The sequence below is a fragment of the Dryobates pubescens genome, chromosome 1 (assembly GCF_014839835.1).
Source record: "Dryobates pubescens isolate bDryPub1 chromosome 1, bDryPub1.pri, whole genome shotgun sequence".
NCBI classification, from domain to species: domain Eukaryota; kingdom Metazoa; phylum Chordata; class Aves; order Piciformes; family Picidae; genus Dryobates; species Dryobates pubescens.
Genome location: NC_071612.1, coordinates 30,639,234 through 30,652,033, shown reverse-complemented (window position 1 = coordinate 30,652,033; position 12,800 = coordinate 30,639,234). Strand labels below are relative to the sequence as shown.

General features: G+C 50.9%; 1 protein-coding gene across 1 annotated transcript in view; it reads right to left on the bottom strand.

The window, feature by feature from the left end:
• Positions 1-6,959, bottom strand: part of SMARCAD1 (SWI/SNF-related, matrix-associated actin-dependent regulator of chromatin, subfamily a, containing DEAD/H box 1) — a 64,256-nt gene extending 57,297 nt beyond the window's left edge. Inside the window, exons 1-2 of the mRNA XM_054163354.1 lie at positions 6,775-6,959; positions 6,290-6,539 (exon numbers count right to left, since the gene is read on the bottom strand). Of these exons, the coding sequence (XP_054019329.1) occupies positions 6,290-6,482 (193 nt within the window). The 5' untranslated portion in view covers positions 6,483-6,539; positions 6,775-6,959. The remainder of the gene's footprint in view (positions 1-6,289; positions 6,540-6,774) is intronic.
• Positions 6,960-12,800: the final 5,841 nt, after the last annotated feature.

Below are 12,800 nucleotides of genomic sequence, written 5' to 3'. Positions count from 1 at the left end.
GCAAAACAAGTGTAGTTAAGTGACACCAACTGATAGGAAGGACATGGACCTGACAGAGAGGGTCCAGGAGGGCCACACAGATCATCAGGGGGTTGGAGCACCTCTACTATGAGGACAGACTGAAGGAGTTGGGGCTGTTCAGTCTGGAGAAGAGGAGGCTCCAGGGAGACCTAAGAGCAGCCTGCCAGTACCTGAAGGGGGCTACAGGAAGGCTGCAGAGAGACTGCAAAGCCTTGCAGGGACAGGACAAGGGACAATGGCTTCAGACTAGAGCAGAGCAGATTGAGATTGGATGTTAGGAACAAGTTCTTTACTATGAGGGTGGTGGAACCCTGGAACAGGTTGCCCAGGGAGGTGGTTGAGGCTCCTTCCCTGGGGATATTGAAGGCAAGGCTGGAGGAGGCCCTGGGCAACCTGATCTAGTTGGGGATGTCCCTGCTGACTGCAGAGGGGCTTGGACTGGATGAGCTTTGGAAGTCCCTTCTGATCTGGATCATTCTATGATCTGTGTATAATTTCCAGTCCCTTACAGAAGGCAGCATGGTACTGAATGCACATCAGCAGATTCAGGAGCCCCTATTCCAAGAGGAATCTGGAGGTGCTGGAAAGTGTCCAGAGAAGGGCCACAAGGACGAGCAGAGGGCTGGAGCTGCTCTGCTATGAGGACAGACTGAAGGAGTTGGGGCTGTTCAGTCTGGAGAAGAGAAGGCTCCCAGGTGACCTAATTGTGGCTTTCCAGGATCTGAAGGGGCCTACAAGAAGGCTGGGGAGGGACTTCTCAGGCTCTCAGGTAGTGATAGGACTAGGGGGAATGGAATGAGGCTGGAGATGGGGAGATTCAGGCTGGAGGTGAGGAGGAATTTCTTCCCCATGAGAGTGGTGAAGCCCTGCAATGGGTTGTCCAGGGAGGTGTTTGGGGCCCTGTCCCTGGAGGTGTTTAAGCCCAGGCTGGATGAGGCTCTGGCCAGTGTGATTCTAGTGTGGGGTGTCCCTGCCCATGGCAGGGGGGTTGGAACTAGCTGATCCTTGTGGTCCCTTCCAACCCTGACTGATTCTGTGATTCTATGATTCTAATTTCATCTCCCACCTTTATTTCAGTTCATTGGTGAGGCTCTGCAAGCATGTTTTTTGAATACAAAGCTCCTTTGGGATTTCATTTTTGTAATTATTCTGATTTGTGCAGTTCTAACACAGCTCTGCTCCATTTCTACAGTTGCAGTCACCAGGCTCTTCACGGAATTACAAACACCTCACTGAAAATCAAGATGACAGCTTCACTGTTTACTTAAGAGATTAAAAGAAACCAAATCTGTGCATCACTGAGCAACCTACAGCACAGCCCTGTGAGGAGAGGCTGAGGGAGCTGGGGTTGTTTAGCCTGGAGAAGAGGAGGCTCAGGGGAGACCTTCTTGCTGTCTACAACTCCCTGAAGGGAGGTTGTAGCCAGGTGGGGGTTGGTCTCTTCTCCCATGCAAGCAGCACCACAACAAGAAGACACAGTCTCAAGTTACCCCAGGGGAGGTTTAGGCTGGATGATGTGAGGAAGAAATTCTTCCCAGAAAGAGAGATTGGCCATTGGAATGTGCTGCCTGGGGAGGAGGTGGAGTCACTGTCCCTGAAAAACTGGATGAGGCACTTGGTGCCATGGTTTAGTTGATCAGATGGTGTTGGGCGATAGGTTGCACTTGATGACCTCAAAGGTCTTTTCCAACCTGGTTAATTCTGTGATTTTTACCCCAAATTGCAGTAAATCCCTCTAATGCATTTCTGACACTCTTCACAGAGAGATCTCTCAGGGATAATTTGGTTTCTCCCCCTCAGTTCAGGGCTGTTCAGAATTACTACCTAGAGCTTGGCTGCCAAGTCACTGGAACCTTGTGCAATTCCGAATGTGAACAAGTGTACAAAGATGACCTGGCCTACAAGCTGCCTGGCCTACCTCAAACTGCTTATTCAAGTGCACATGTGGGTTCAACACAAAGCAACCAGCAGCATCATCTGTGCAGAACAATCTACCAATTGGGAAAACAAACAAATCAACCAACCAGCCTCAAAGGATAACACTGTTTAGTGACACAAGAGACATCACCTCACCATTTTCCCCCTAGGACGAATGAAATTAAAGCAATCAAATCTTTTCATTGCACATACTTCAGGACACATGCCAAAAGAGAAGTCTAAAGAAATCTCTAGGAAATGATTCACAGGCTCACAGGATGTTAGGGATTGGAAGGGACCTCAAAAGATCTTCAAGTCCAACGCCCCTGCCAGAGCAGGACCAGAGAATCCAGCACAGGTCACACAGCAACACATCCAGATAGGGAGGAAAAGTCTCCAGCGAAGGAGACTCCACAACCTCCCTGGACAGCCTGTTCCAGTGCTCTGGCACCCTCACAGTGAAGAAGTTCCTCCTCATGTTGAGGTGGAACCTCCTGTGCTGGAGTTTATATCCATTGCCCCTTGTCCTATCCCAGGGTGTAACTGAGCAGAGCCTGGCCCCTCCCTCTTGGCCCTCAGATATTGATAGACATTGATCAGATCCTTCTCAGTCTTCTCCTCTCCAGACTAAACAGCCCCAGGGCTCTCAGCCTCTCCTCACCAGGCAGTGCTGCAGTTCCTTCAGCATCCTTGCAGCCCTCCCTTGGACTCTCTCCAGCAGATCCCTGTCCCTCTTGAACTGGGGAGCCCAGAGCTGGATGCAATATTCCAGGTGTGGCTTCACCAGGGCAGAGGGGGAGAAGAACCTCCCTGGCTCCGCTGGACACACTCCTCTGAATGCACCCCAGGGTCCCATTGGCCTTCTTGGCCACCAGGGCACACTGCTGTCCCATGCAGAACTTGCTGCCCACCAGCACTCCCCAGGGCTGCTCTCCAGCAGATCACCTCCCAGCCTGTACTGCTGCAGTTTATTCTTCCTTCCCAGGTGCAGGACTCTGCACGTCTTGTTGCACCTCATTAGTTCAATCAATTTTTTTCATTACACACATTTCAGGACACATGACAAAGCAGAAACCCAAAGAAATCTCTAGGAAATGACACTGAACAATCTGTGCTCCTGAGGCCTGACTTGACAATCCTTTTTACATACACAACATGGCTGCATGGTACTGCAAAGGAAACAGCACAAAAATGCCATCCGGCTTTTCAGCATCTTTTTAGTTGCTGTATACACAAAGAACACTCTCCTTTGGCTTCCTGCGGCATGGAGCAGTATTTTGCATATCAGCTACCCTTGCCTTCAGAAGGAATTTAAGGGATTGTTCTCCTCACATGATGTGTTGGGCATGAGGGAAAGTTAGTTTTAGTTAATTCAGTGCAAACTGCTTCTCGTATAAGATACAAGATACTCTGAGTGAAAAGCTTAGCACTGGAGAGAACACACAGTGCCAGAAGCTGCTCATCTTTGTATCTTGTTCATAGCAACACAAGAAAAATAGGTAGCTGGGTGCTTTATTGGACTGAAAGCAAGAACATTTCTATCTTCCTGTCACTGATTAGAAGGACAGGTGATGGCAATCAAATCTCACTTCCTCTCTTCCATTTAAGTACCTCATACCCTGCAGACAAGATTCAAGTGTTTTGTTGTCACTTAACATCTATAGATGTAGAAAGCATTGATTAATGTTTAAAATGTCATTGAATTTGCTGATGACACCAAACTGGGAGGAGTGGCTGGCACACCACAGGGCTGTGCTCCCATTCAGGGAGACTTAGCCAGGCTGAGAGTTGGGCAGGGAGAAATTGAATGCAATTCAACAAGGGCAAGGGGAGGGTCTCACACCTGGGAAAGAACAACCCCGCGGAGAAGGATAGGTTGGGGACTGACCTGCTGGAGAGCAGGGAAGGGGAAAATGACCTGGGGGACGGGAGGTTGACCATGAGCCAGCAATGTGCTCTTGTGGCCAAGAAGGACAATGGCATTCTGGGGTGGATTAGAAAGGCTGTGGTTAGTAGGTCAGAGAGAGGTTCTCCTCCCTCTCTACTCTGCCCTAGTGAGGCTGCATGAGGAATATTGTGTCACTCGGTTCAAGAAATTAAGAGCACAGAGAAATAAGGCACAAAACAAGCAGGTTCTATGATACCTTTTCCAAAGTGCACTTCCTGAGAGCGCCACTTCCTTCATGCAATCCATCATAAAGCACACACCTGCAGAATCCACAACTAGCAGCTGCTTGCTTCTTGTGTTCAATACTCCCTGCCACCTAAGCATTCTCTCTGCCAGTGGACAGGTTACTTGGTTCCAGACTGGCAAGATGCAGAGGTTTCCAGTATTTTCTTTCAATTTAAAGTGCCAATTTGCATTTACTAACATAACAGGAACACTGAAGTCAGTTTATAATGGGCAACCTACACTAAATCAGAACTCAAAAGAGTAAATATTTAGCCACTGAAATACAGATTTTGGTCATCTTGAAAAGAAGAACTTGTCCATGTACATGAAAGGCTCTCTCTTATCACATGTACAAAGTATCCTAATAAACTGCCTTCCACCAAGGGAAAGTTGTAAGCAAAACAAGTGTAGTTAAGTGACACCAACTGATAGGAAGGACATGGACCTGACAGAGAGGGTCCAGGAGGGCCACACAGATCATCAGGGGGTTGGAGCACCTCTACTATGAGGACAGACTGAAGGAGTTGGGGCTGTTCAGTCTGGAGAAGAGAAGGCTCCAGGGAGACCTAAGAGCAGCCTGCCAGTACCTGAAGGGGGCTACAGGAAGGCTGCAGAGAGACTCTTTGCAAAGGCCTGCAGGGACAGGACCAGGGACAATAACTTCAGACTAGAGCAGAGCAGATTGAGATTGGATGTTAGGAACAAGTTCTTTACTCAGAGTGGTGGAACACTGGAACAGGTTGCCCAGGGAGGTGGTTGAGGCTCCTTCCCTGGAGCTATTCAAGGTGAGGCTGGAGGAGGCCCTGGGCAACCTGATCTAGTTGGGGATGTCCCTGCTGACTGCAGGGAGGTTGGACTGGATGAGCTTTGGAGGTCCCTTCCAGCCCAGATCATTCTATGATTCTATATTGTTGCTCCATTGCTAATTAAATGCATAAAGTGTGTCTCACCTCCCAAGCAGCAATGTATCATGCCATCTGTACCAGAATCATAGAATCATTAAGGTTGGAAAAGACCTCAAAGATCATCAAGTCCAACCTGCCACTCAACACCTCATGACTAACTAAACCATGGCTCCAACTGCCTCACCCAATCCCTTTTTTGAACACCTCCAGGGACGGGGACTCCACTACCACCCTGGGCAGCACATTCCAATGGCTAACAACTCTCTCTGTGAAGAACTTTCTCCTCACCTCCAGCCTAAACCTCCCCTGGCATAGCTTGAGACTGTGTCCTCTTGTTCTGGTGCTGCTTGCCTGGGAGAAGAGACCAACCCCTGACTGGCTACAACCTCCCTTCAGGGAGTTGCATAGAGGAACATCCAGGACATATAAAGTTATCAGCAACAAACAATTTCTGTCCTTCCACTCCATCAGCAACAGAACAGCTACTGGTGAATGTGATTTTGCAGTTGACAACCATTCCAGTTGCTTATTAGTACTAATGATTCCTAACAGAAACAGCATGTCTTTAGTGTGTCAGTCAAACCAACCAGTAAATTACTACACAGGCAGGTCTTTCACATCTTCCTGAAAACCACAAGCTATTTATTGCCAGCAAAGAGGACAAGCAGCACTACAAAACTATTAACGCCATCAGCTGACAGCTGCACATAATCTAGAACAGGAGAGCTATAATCCTTGGCTGTTTGGGCTACTGCAATTAAAATGGCAAACAGCATCAGTGGCAACAGAACCAGCTGCAGATCTCAACTCTTTACCATGTCCACACAAAATGGTTTTCCTTCTTCTTAATTCTACTTGTGACATTCCACATTGTATTAGCCTAAGAGTTTGTCTCTAAAGCCTACATAGTGTAGCACTTACAAGACAACTAGGTTGTGGGTTTCCCCCTCAGCCTTTGGAAAACTGTGTTAGTGAGAAATAAGTCTCAGGATGATAATTAATAAATAGGAAAGCATGATGTACTTCCAACATTTACACTGCTGCTTCTTTACTCAAGTGGACAAAAAAAATTCCTTTCTCCCTTAGTTATCAGGAGGTTTCCCACTTGGTTATAAATGCACAGGGGCAGTTAGAGCAAGCACCAAAAGATACTTCAGTGGAAACTGCTGTAACATGTGTGGATAATAAAGTACATTTGTAAAGCAAGCAGAGACAACAACAGGATTCTCTAGAATTACTTACACTTAAGCTACATGCAAAACACCCGACTCACCTGTTACCTCTGTCGCATCTGAAGCTGGCCCGTTGCTATCATCTGCAGCTTCATCCTCATCCCCTCCAGCAGCACCCTCCGCTGCAGCGTAAGTCGCTGCCTGCACCTGGGCCGCCGAAGGAGGCACGGGCTCCTGCTCCGAGCTTTTTGTCTTCCTCTCGAAGCGAAAGCGGTCCAGGTTGTACAGACTCATATCGCTAGACTGTGGCTGCCGTCTGCGGGCCAGAAGACGGGCTCGACTGCGCAGTTTCTGTGGGAAAGGCGAGAAAGAGAGGCGCCACGGCTCATCAGACGCGGCTCGGGAAAACGCCCGCGGCGCGGCCGCAAGGCCCCACCGCTCCCCAGGCGCACCCCCGTTCCCACGGAAACGTGAGCGCTGTCAGGCGGCGGGAAGGCACCTGCCCACCGCCTCCCTCTTCACCCCCACGACGGCTGCCACTCCCCGCACCCCGCTGACGGGCCCCGCTGACGGGCCCCGTAGACACCTGCCGCACGCTGGGGCCGATACCGGCAGGGAGCCGGGATCCGCGGGTGCGACCGGCGGCGGAAGCAGCAGTGACGCCGGACGGGTTGGGCCGGCCCCTGAGGTACCTGACGACCACCGCGACGGGCAGGGACGGCAGAAGCTGTCGGGTCAGCGGGGAGCAGAACGCTCCCCGATGGCGGAGGCGGCGGCAACAGCCCGACCCTCTCCGGAGCCGACGTGCGGCCGCGGCGGCGCCCCGTTATGACGTCACCGCATCCGCCATCGTCACCTCGCCGGGACGGCGCGTGCGCCCTCGTGCTCTTCCCCTGGAGAGGGGCGCGAGCCGCTGGGGAGCCCGCGCGCTGTGGCCGGTGCGGACGGGGGGGGAGGGAGCAGGGCGGGGAGAGCGCGGGCGGGGCACAGGCGCTGGCCGCGGGGCACAGGCGCTGGCCGCGGGGCACAGGCGCTGGCCGCGGGGCACAGGCGCTGGCCGCGGGGCACAGGCGCTGGCCGCGGGGCCTGCGGTCCCCTCCGGTCCTCTCCTTCACGGAGGGCTCCCCGCCGAGCCTCAGCGAGCTGGGCGGTGGCGCTGGGGCCTGGCCAGTCAGGGCTGCCGGATGCGTCCCGGCGCCGGCTACGCCTCGCTCGGGGCTTGGCTTCACCTGCGGCCTCCAGCGGCTTCCAGCCTCGTGCTGTGTGGCGGCCGGTTTGACAGCGAGCAGAGGTGTATTCCCCTCCTGCCACCCCCACCCTGTGCTGCTTTACCACCCCGCCCACGGCCGCGGCACTTACCTGTTGTGCAGAAGCCAATCGAGGCATGGAGGCGAGGACGTGTCTCGGTCCCGTGTGGCACAGGGAAGTGCATCCTGGGCTGCAGCAGGAGAAGCACAGACAGCAGGGCCGGGGAGGTGATTCTGCCCCTCTGCTCTGCTGAGACCACACCTGGAGCTCTGTGTCCAGTTCTGGAGCCTCTGTTACAGGAAGGATCTGGAAGTGCTGGAAGGTGTCCAGAGAAGGGCCACAAGGATGAGCAGAGGGCTGGAGCTGCTCTGCTATGGAGACAGCCTGAGAGAGTTGGGGCTGTTCGGTCTGGAGTAGAGAAGGCTCTGAGGAGACCTAATTGTGGCCTTCCAGTATCTGAAGGGGGCTACAAGAAAGCTGGGGAGGGACTTTTGAGGGTGTCAGGGAGTGACAGGACTGGGGGGGGAATGGAGCAAAACTAGAAGTGGGTAGATTGAGATTGGATGTTAGGAAGAAGTTGTTCCCCATGAGGGTGGTGAGAGACTGGCACAGGTTGCCCAGGGAGGTGGTGGCAGCCTCCTGCCTGGAGGTTTTTGCAGCCAGGCTGGATGTGGCTGTGAGCAACCTGCTGTAGTGTGAGGTGTCCCTGGCCATGGCAGGGGGGTTGGAACTGGCTGATCCTTGAGGTCCCTTCCCACCCTGACAGTTCTGTGATTCTATAATATTAGGCCAGACTAGCTCACACCAGAAGAGCTGTGGTATGTTCTGCAACTTACAACAAAGGGAAGCTTCAAAATGCTTGCTCCTTGGTCACATTACGGTCATCTTTGTAACACTCTTCTTTGTGTGTTAGTCCATGACACAGCAATGGGCTGACATGGCAGGTCAGGGGTGTGATTTTGACAATGCTCATTATTACTCTTAGGTTATTTTTGGTGTACTCTTAGGCTGTCTTATTTCACAGTATCACAGTATAACTAAGGTTGGAAGAGACCCCAAGGATCATTGCGTCCAACCTGTCTCCACAGACCTCATGACTAGACCATGGCACCAAGTGCCACATGCAATCCCCTCTTGAACACCTCCAGGGATGGTGACTCCACCACCTCCCTGGGCAGCACATTCCAATGACAAAGGACTCGCTCCCACCCCCTTCACCTCCTCACCTTCACTTCCTCCTCCTCCTTTGGCCAGGAGATGATTCATCTAATCAGAATTTATCCTATTCCTATGCTACCTTGGTCTTACTTAACTGTGACCCTTTGCTTTGAGGATGTGGTAGGTTGAGAGAGGGCTTAGCTCTCCTTCCCCCACAGAGTAAGAAGCCACAGCTAAACTCAGTCGGCGAAGCAAAGCTATATTTACAAGCATATATATGGAATGCAGGTTATGTATAACACAATTTATACAGTATTTACAATATATATACAGAAATATACAGCAAAGGAAAATAACAAAATTCCCTCCTCGAGGAGGGTTTCCCTCCCTGTAACCCCCTCTCTCCCCTCCTACCTCCCTTTTTTCCCAAAGAGGAGTTAGAGAGAGAAAGAAAGGCAGTTAGTAAGGAAAAGAGATGTTACTAGGCTTCAAAAGCACATGCAGGAATTAGTTTGCTTATCTCAAGGTCAGCTCTGGCTAGTTTTCTGAGAAGCAGGCAGGCAGAGAAGCAGAACAGGCTGAAACTGCAGAACAGACTGAAACTCCAAACTGAGAAAAAATTCCAACTGCCCTAAAACTTAAAGTTGCATTCTGCCCATCTACCAATGAAATTCGTTTAGAATATCAGAGTGTTTTCATTCTGGTACCAAAACATTCAGCCAGAGTGTCCCCAGCACTGTCTTTCTTAAAGGCACAGCCTCAAACGGCAATTCATTAATTAGAGGACAACAAACCCACCCCCTCCCCACAAACTTTAAAGTGTGACTAGGGAACTATGAAAGGACCACTGTAAAACTCTGGAGCTGTAAAACACAGGATTTCAGCATTTTTTTCCGGTTCCTCAGCATGCTTCCGAGGTTTTATTTCTTTGCCTGGGGAAAAAAAAAGCTTTTTGAAGTTCTGGGTTAGGATACTCTGCCCAAATCTGGAGTTTGGCTAATGCTGTGCAGTGGTAGTGCTCAGACAGCTTCATCTGCACAGGCAAAGACACGTGGGTTTAGCTGGCATTGCACTGAGAATGTTGCCAGGGCTGAAGAGGTGTCCTCAAATACTCTGAGCAGCAGTGACAAACAGAAATCGCCTTTACACATCTGTCTGTAAAATGCTACGTACCTGGGAGTAAAGTGCTGGCAGAAATGAGAGCCAGGTGCAACAGGTATTAAAAATGCTGTGGAGAGGTTGTGCTAGCTAACAGGAAAATGGGGGGAAGCCATTTCCTCCTCTGTTTTGCTTGCCTTGTAGCACCAGGTACACAGAGAGCTTCCTTGCCACTGATGCTATTTGCCATGTAAATTGCAGCAGCCCAAACAGTCAAGGATCATAGCTTTCCTGTTCTAGATTATGTGCCACTGTCAGCAGTAGTAGACTGCACAGAGGCACAGCTGTGTTGCCTGACAGACAGGCAGGCAGTAGCCTGAAAGCTGGAGGCCATCCATGTAATCTCCAGAAATGCCACCCACACTTACATTACCTCTGGCTGCAAATTGCTTTCTATCAATGTTAGCTTCTATCACCAGAAGTCAGCAAATTTGGCTACCTCACAGTGAATCATCATCATGATCATAACAAAGATTAATTTTTCTGAAGGAGGCTTTCATGGAAGTTCACAGAACATCCAGCTGGAAGAGACCTCCAAGCTCATCCAGTCCAACCTTCAACCCAGCACTCAACACTAAACCATGTCCCTAAGTGCCATGTCCCTAAGCACTGCTTGAACACCTCCAGGGACTCCAGCACTGCTCTGGGCAGAACATTCCAATGGCTGAGAGCCCTCTCTGGGAAGAAATATTTCCTAGCATCCAGCCTGAACCTCCCCTGCTGCAGCTTGGAACCATTTCCTCTGCTCCTGTGCCTTACCACCAAGGAGTAGAGGCTGCCCCCTCCTTGTTCCAACTTCCCTTCAGGGAGCTGTACAGAGCAATGAGGTCTCCCCTAAGCCTCCTCCCCTCCAGGCTGAACACTCCCAGCTCCTTCAGCCCCTCCTCCTAGGTCAACTTGTTTGGTGCTCCCTTTACCATCGTGCCTTTTACAACTCATCGTGGTGCTTGACAGCCACATTCACCCAGCCTGAGCAGCTGGTTCAACCCATTGGCACCTGATTTCAGTTCTCCTGCCCTTTCCATCAGGCAGATGGCAAGAAGAAGTGGTACAGGTTTTAAAAGGCTTTTGCATTTTTGCCCGTCCAAGTGACAAACCCATCTTTCATATTATACATATCAGTGGTGTCTCTTCTCAATCAAGCCTCAGGGCTGCAGCATAACACTTTGTCATTTTGGTTTGTGGTACAGCATGAAAAATAAACAGTACTGAATAAGCAGATAAGCTTCGAGGGACAAAAGGATTTGGAGGAACCCCTTGCTAAATCAAGCTTCAATGTGCCTTGCTTCCATAATCACATGTTAATCTAACATTTTCATCTCGGCATGATTGGAAGCTGCATCATGTGACTTCTCAATTCCAATAATAATGAATTGAGCAGAAGATGGATTCTCCCCATAGAGGAGGCACAGGGGGATTTGCAGAGCTGGCTAGGTGGTGGGACAGTATCAGAGAATCACAGAATGCCAGGGCCTGGAAAGGACCTCGAAAGCTCACCCAGTCCAACCCCCCTGCCAGAGCAGGAGCACACAGAGCAGATCACACAGGAACACATCCAGGTGGGATTGGAATATCTCCAGAGAAAGAGACTCCCACAACCCCCTGGGCAGCCTCTTCCAGCCTTCTGTCACCCTCACAGGGAAAAAGATCTTCCTCCTGTTTCCATGGAGCTTCCTATGCCTCAGCTGCCTCAGCTTCCACCACTGCCCCTTGTGCTGGCATTGGGCATCACCCAGCAGAGCCTGGCTCCAGCCTCTGGGCACTCGCCCTGCACATCTTCATCAACATGAATGAGGTCACCTCTCAGGCTCCTCCTCTCCAAGCTACAGAGCCCTCAGCTCCCTCAAGCTGTCCTCATAAGGGAGATGTTGCATTCCCTTCATCATTTTTGTGGCTCTGTGTTTGACTCTTTCAAGCAGTTCCCTGAGGTCCCTCTTGAGCTAAGGGGCCCAAAAGTAGACACAATATTCCAGATGAGGCCTCACCAAGGCAGAGTAGAGAGGGAGGAGAACCTCTCTCCACCTACTAACCACAGCCCTTCTAATCCACCCCAGAATGGCACTGGCCTTGGCCACCAGAGCACATTGCTGGCTCATCGTGAACCTCCCATCCACCAGGTCCCCCAGGTCCTTTTCCCCTTCACTGCTCCCCAACAGGTCAGTCCCCAACCTATCCTGCTCCATGAGGTTGTTCTTTCCCAGGTGCAAGACTCTCCCCTTGCCCTTGTTGAATTTCATTCAGTTTCTCCCTGCCCAACTCTCAGCCTGGCTAAGTCTGGCTGAATGGCAGCACAGGCCTGGTAGATGGTGCAAAGGTCATCTGAGGTTATCCACAGAGGAAAGCTAAGTTTTGCTGGGGAAGGGTGAGTGCCTGGGCGAGAGACACAGCACTCTTTCCCTGAGGAGAGGACAACAGAAATTTTTTTAGGGTATCCAGTTCTGTTCCAGGAAGGATATGGAGGTGCTGCAAGGTGCCCAGAGAAGGGCCACAAGGATGAGCAGAAGGCTGGAGCTGCTCTGCTATGGAGACAGACTGAGGGAGTTGGAGTTGTTCAGTCTGGAGAAGAGAAGGCTCTGAGGAGACCTAATTGCAGCCTTCCAGTATCTGAAGGGGTCTACAAGAAAGCTGGGGAGGGACTTTTGAGGGTATCAGGGAGTGATAGGACTGGGCGGGGAATGGAGCAAAAATAGAAGTGGGGAGATTCAGATTGGATGTTAGGAAGAAGTTGTTCCCCATGAGGGTGGTGAGAGCCTGGCACAGGTTGCCCAGGCAGGTGGTGGCAGCCTCCTGCCTGGAGGTTTTTGCAGCCAGGCTGGATGTGGCTGTGAGCAACCTGCTGTAGTGTGAGGTGTCCCTGGCCATGGCAGGGGGGTTGGAACTGGCTGATCCTTGGGGTCCCTTCCAACTCTGACAATTCTATGATAAACATGTGATAGGTGTTTAGCCACACTACCTGACAACGGTTTTAAATATATAGAGTAATAGGCTGGAAAGATGAAAGCCGTAAAAACTAATAATGGAAGATTTGAGGAAAGAAAGATGAAACTG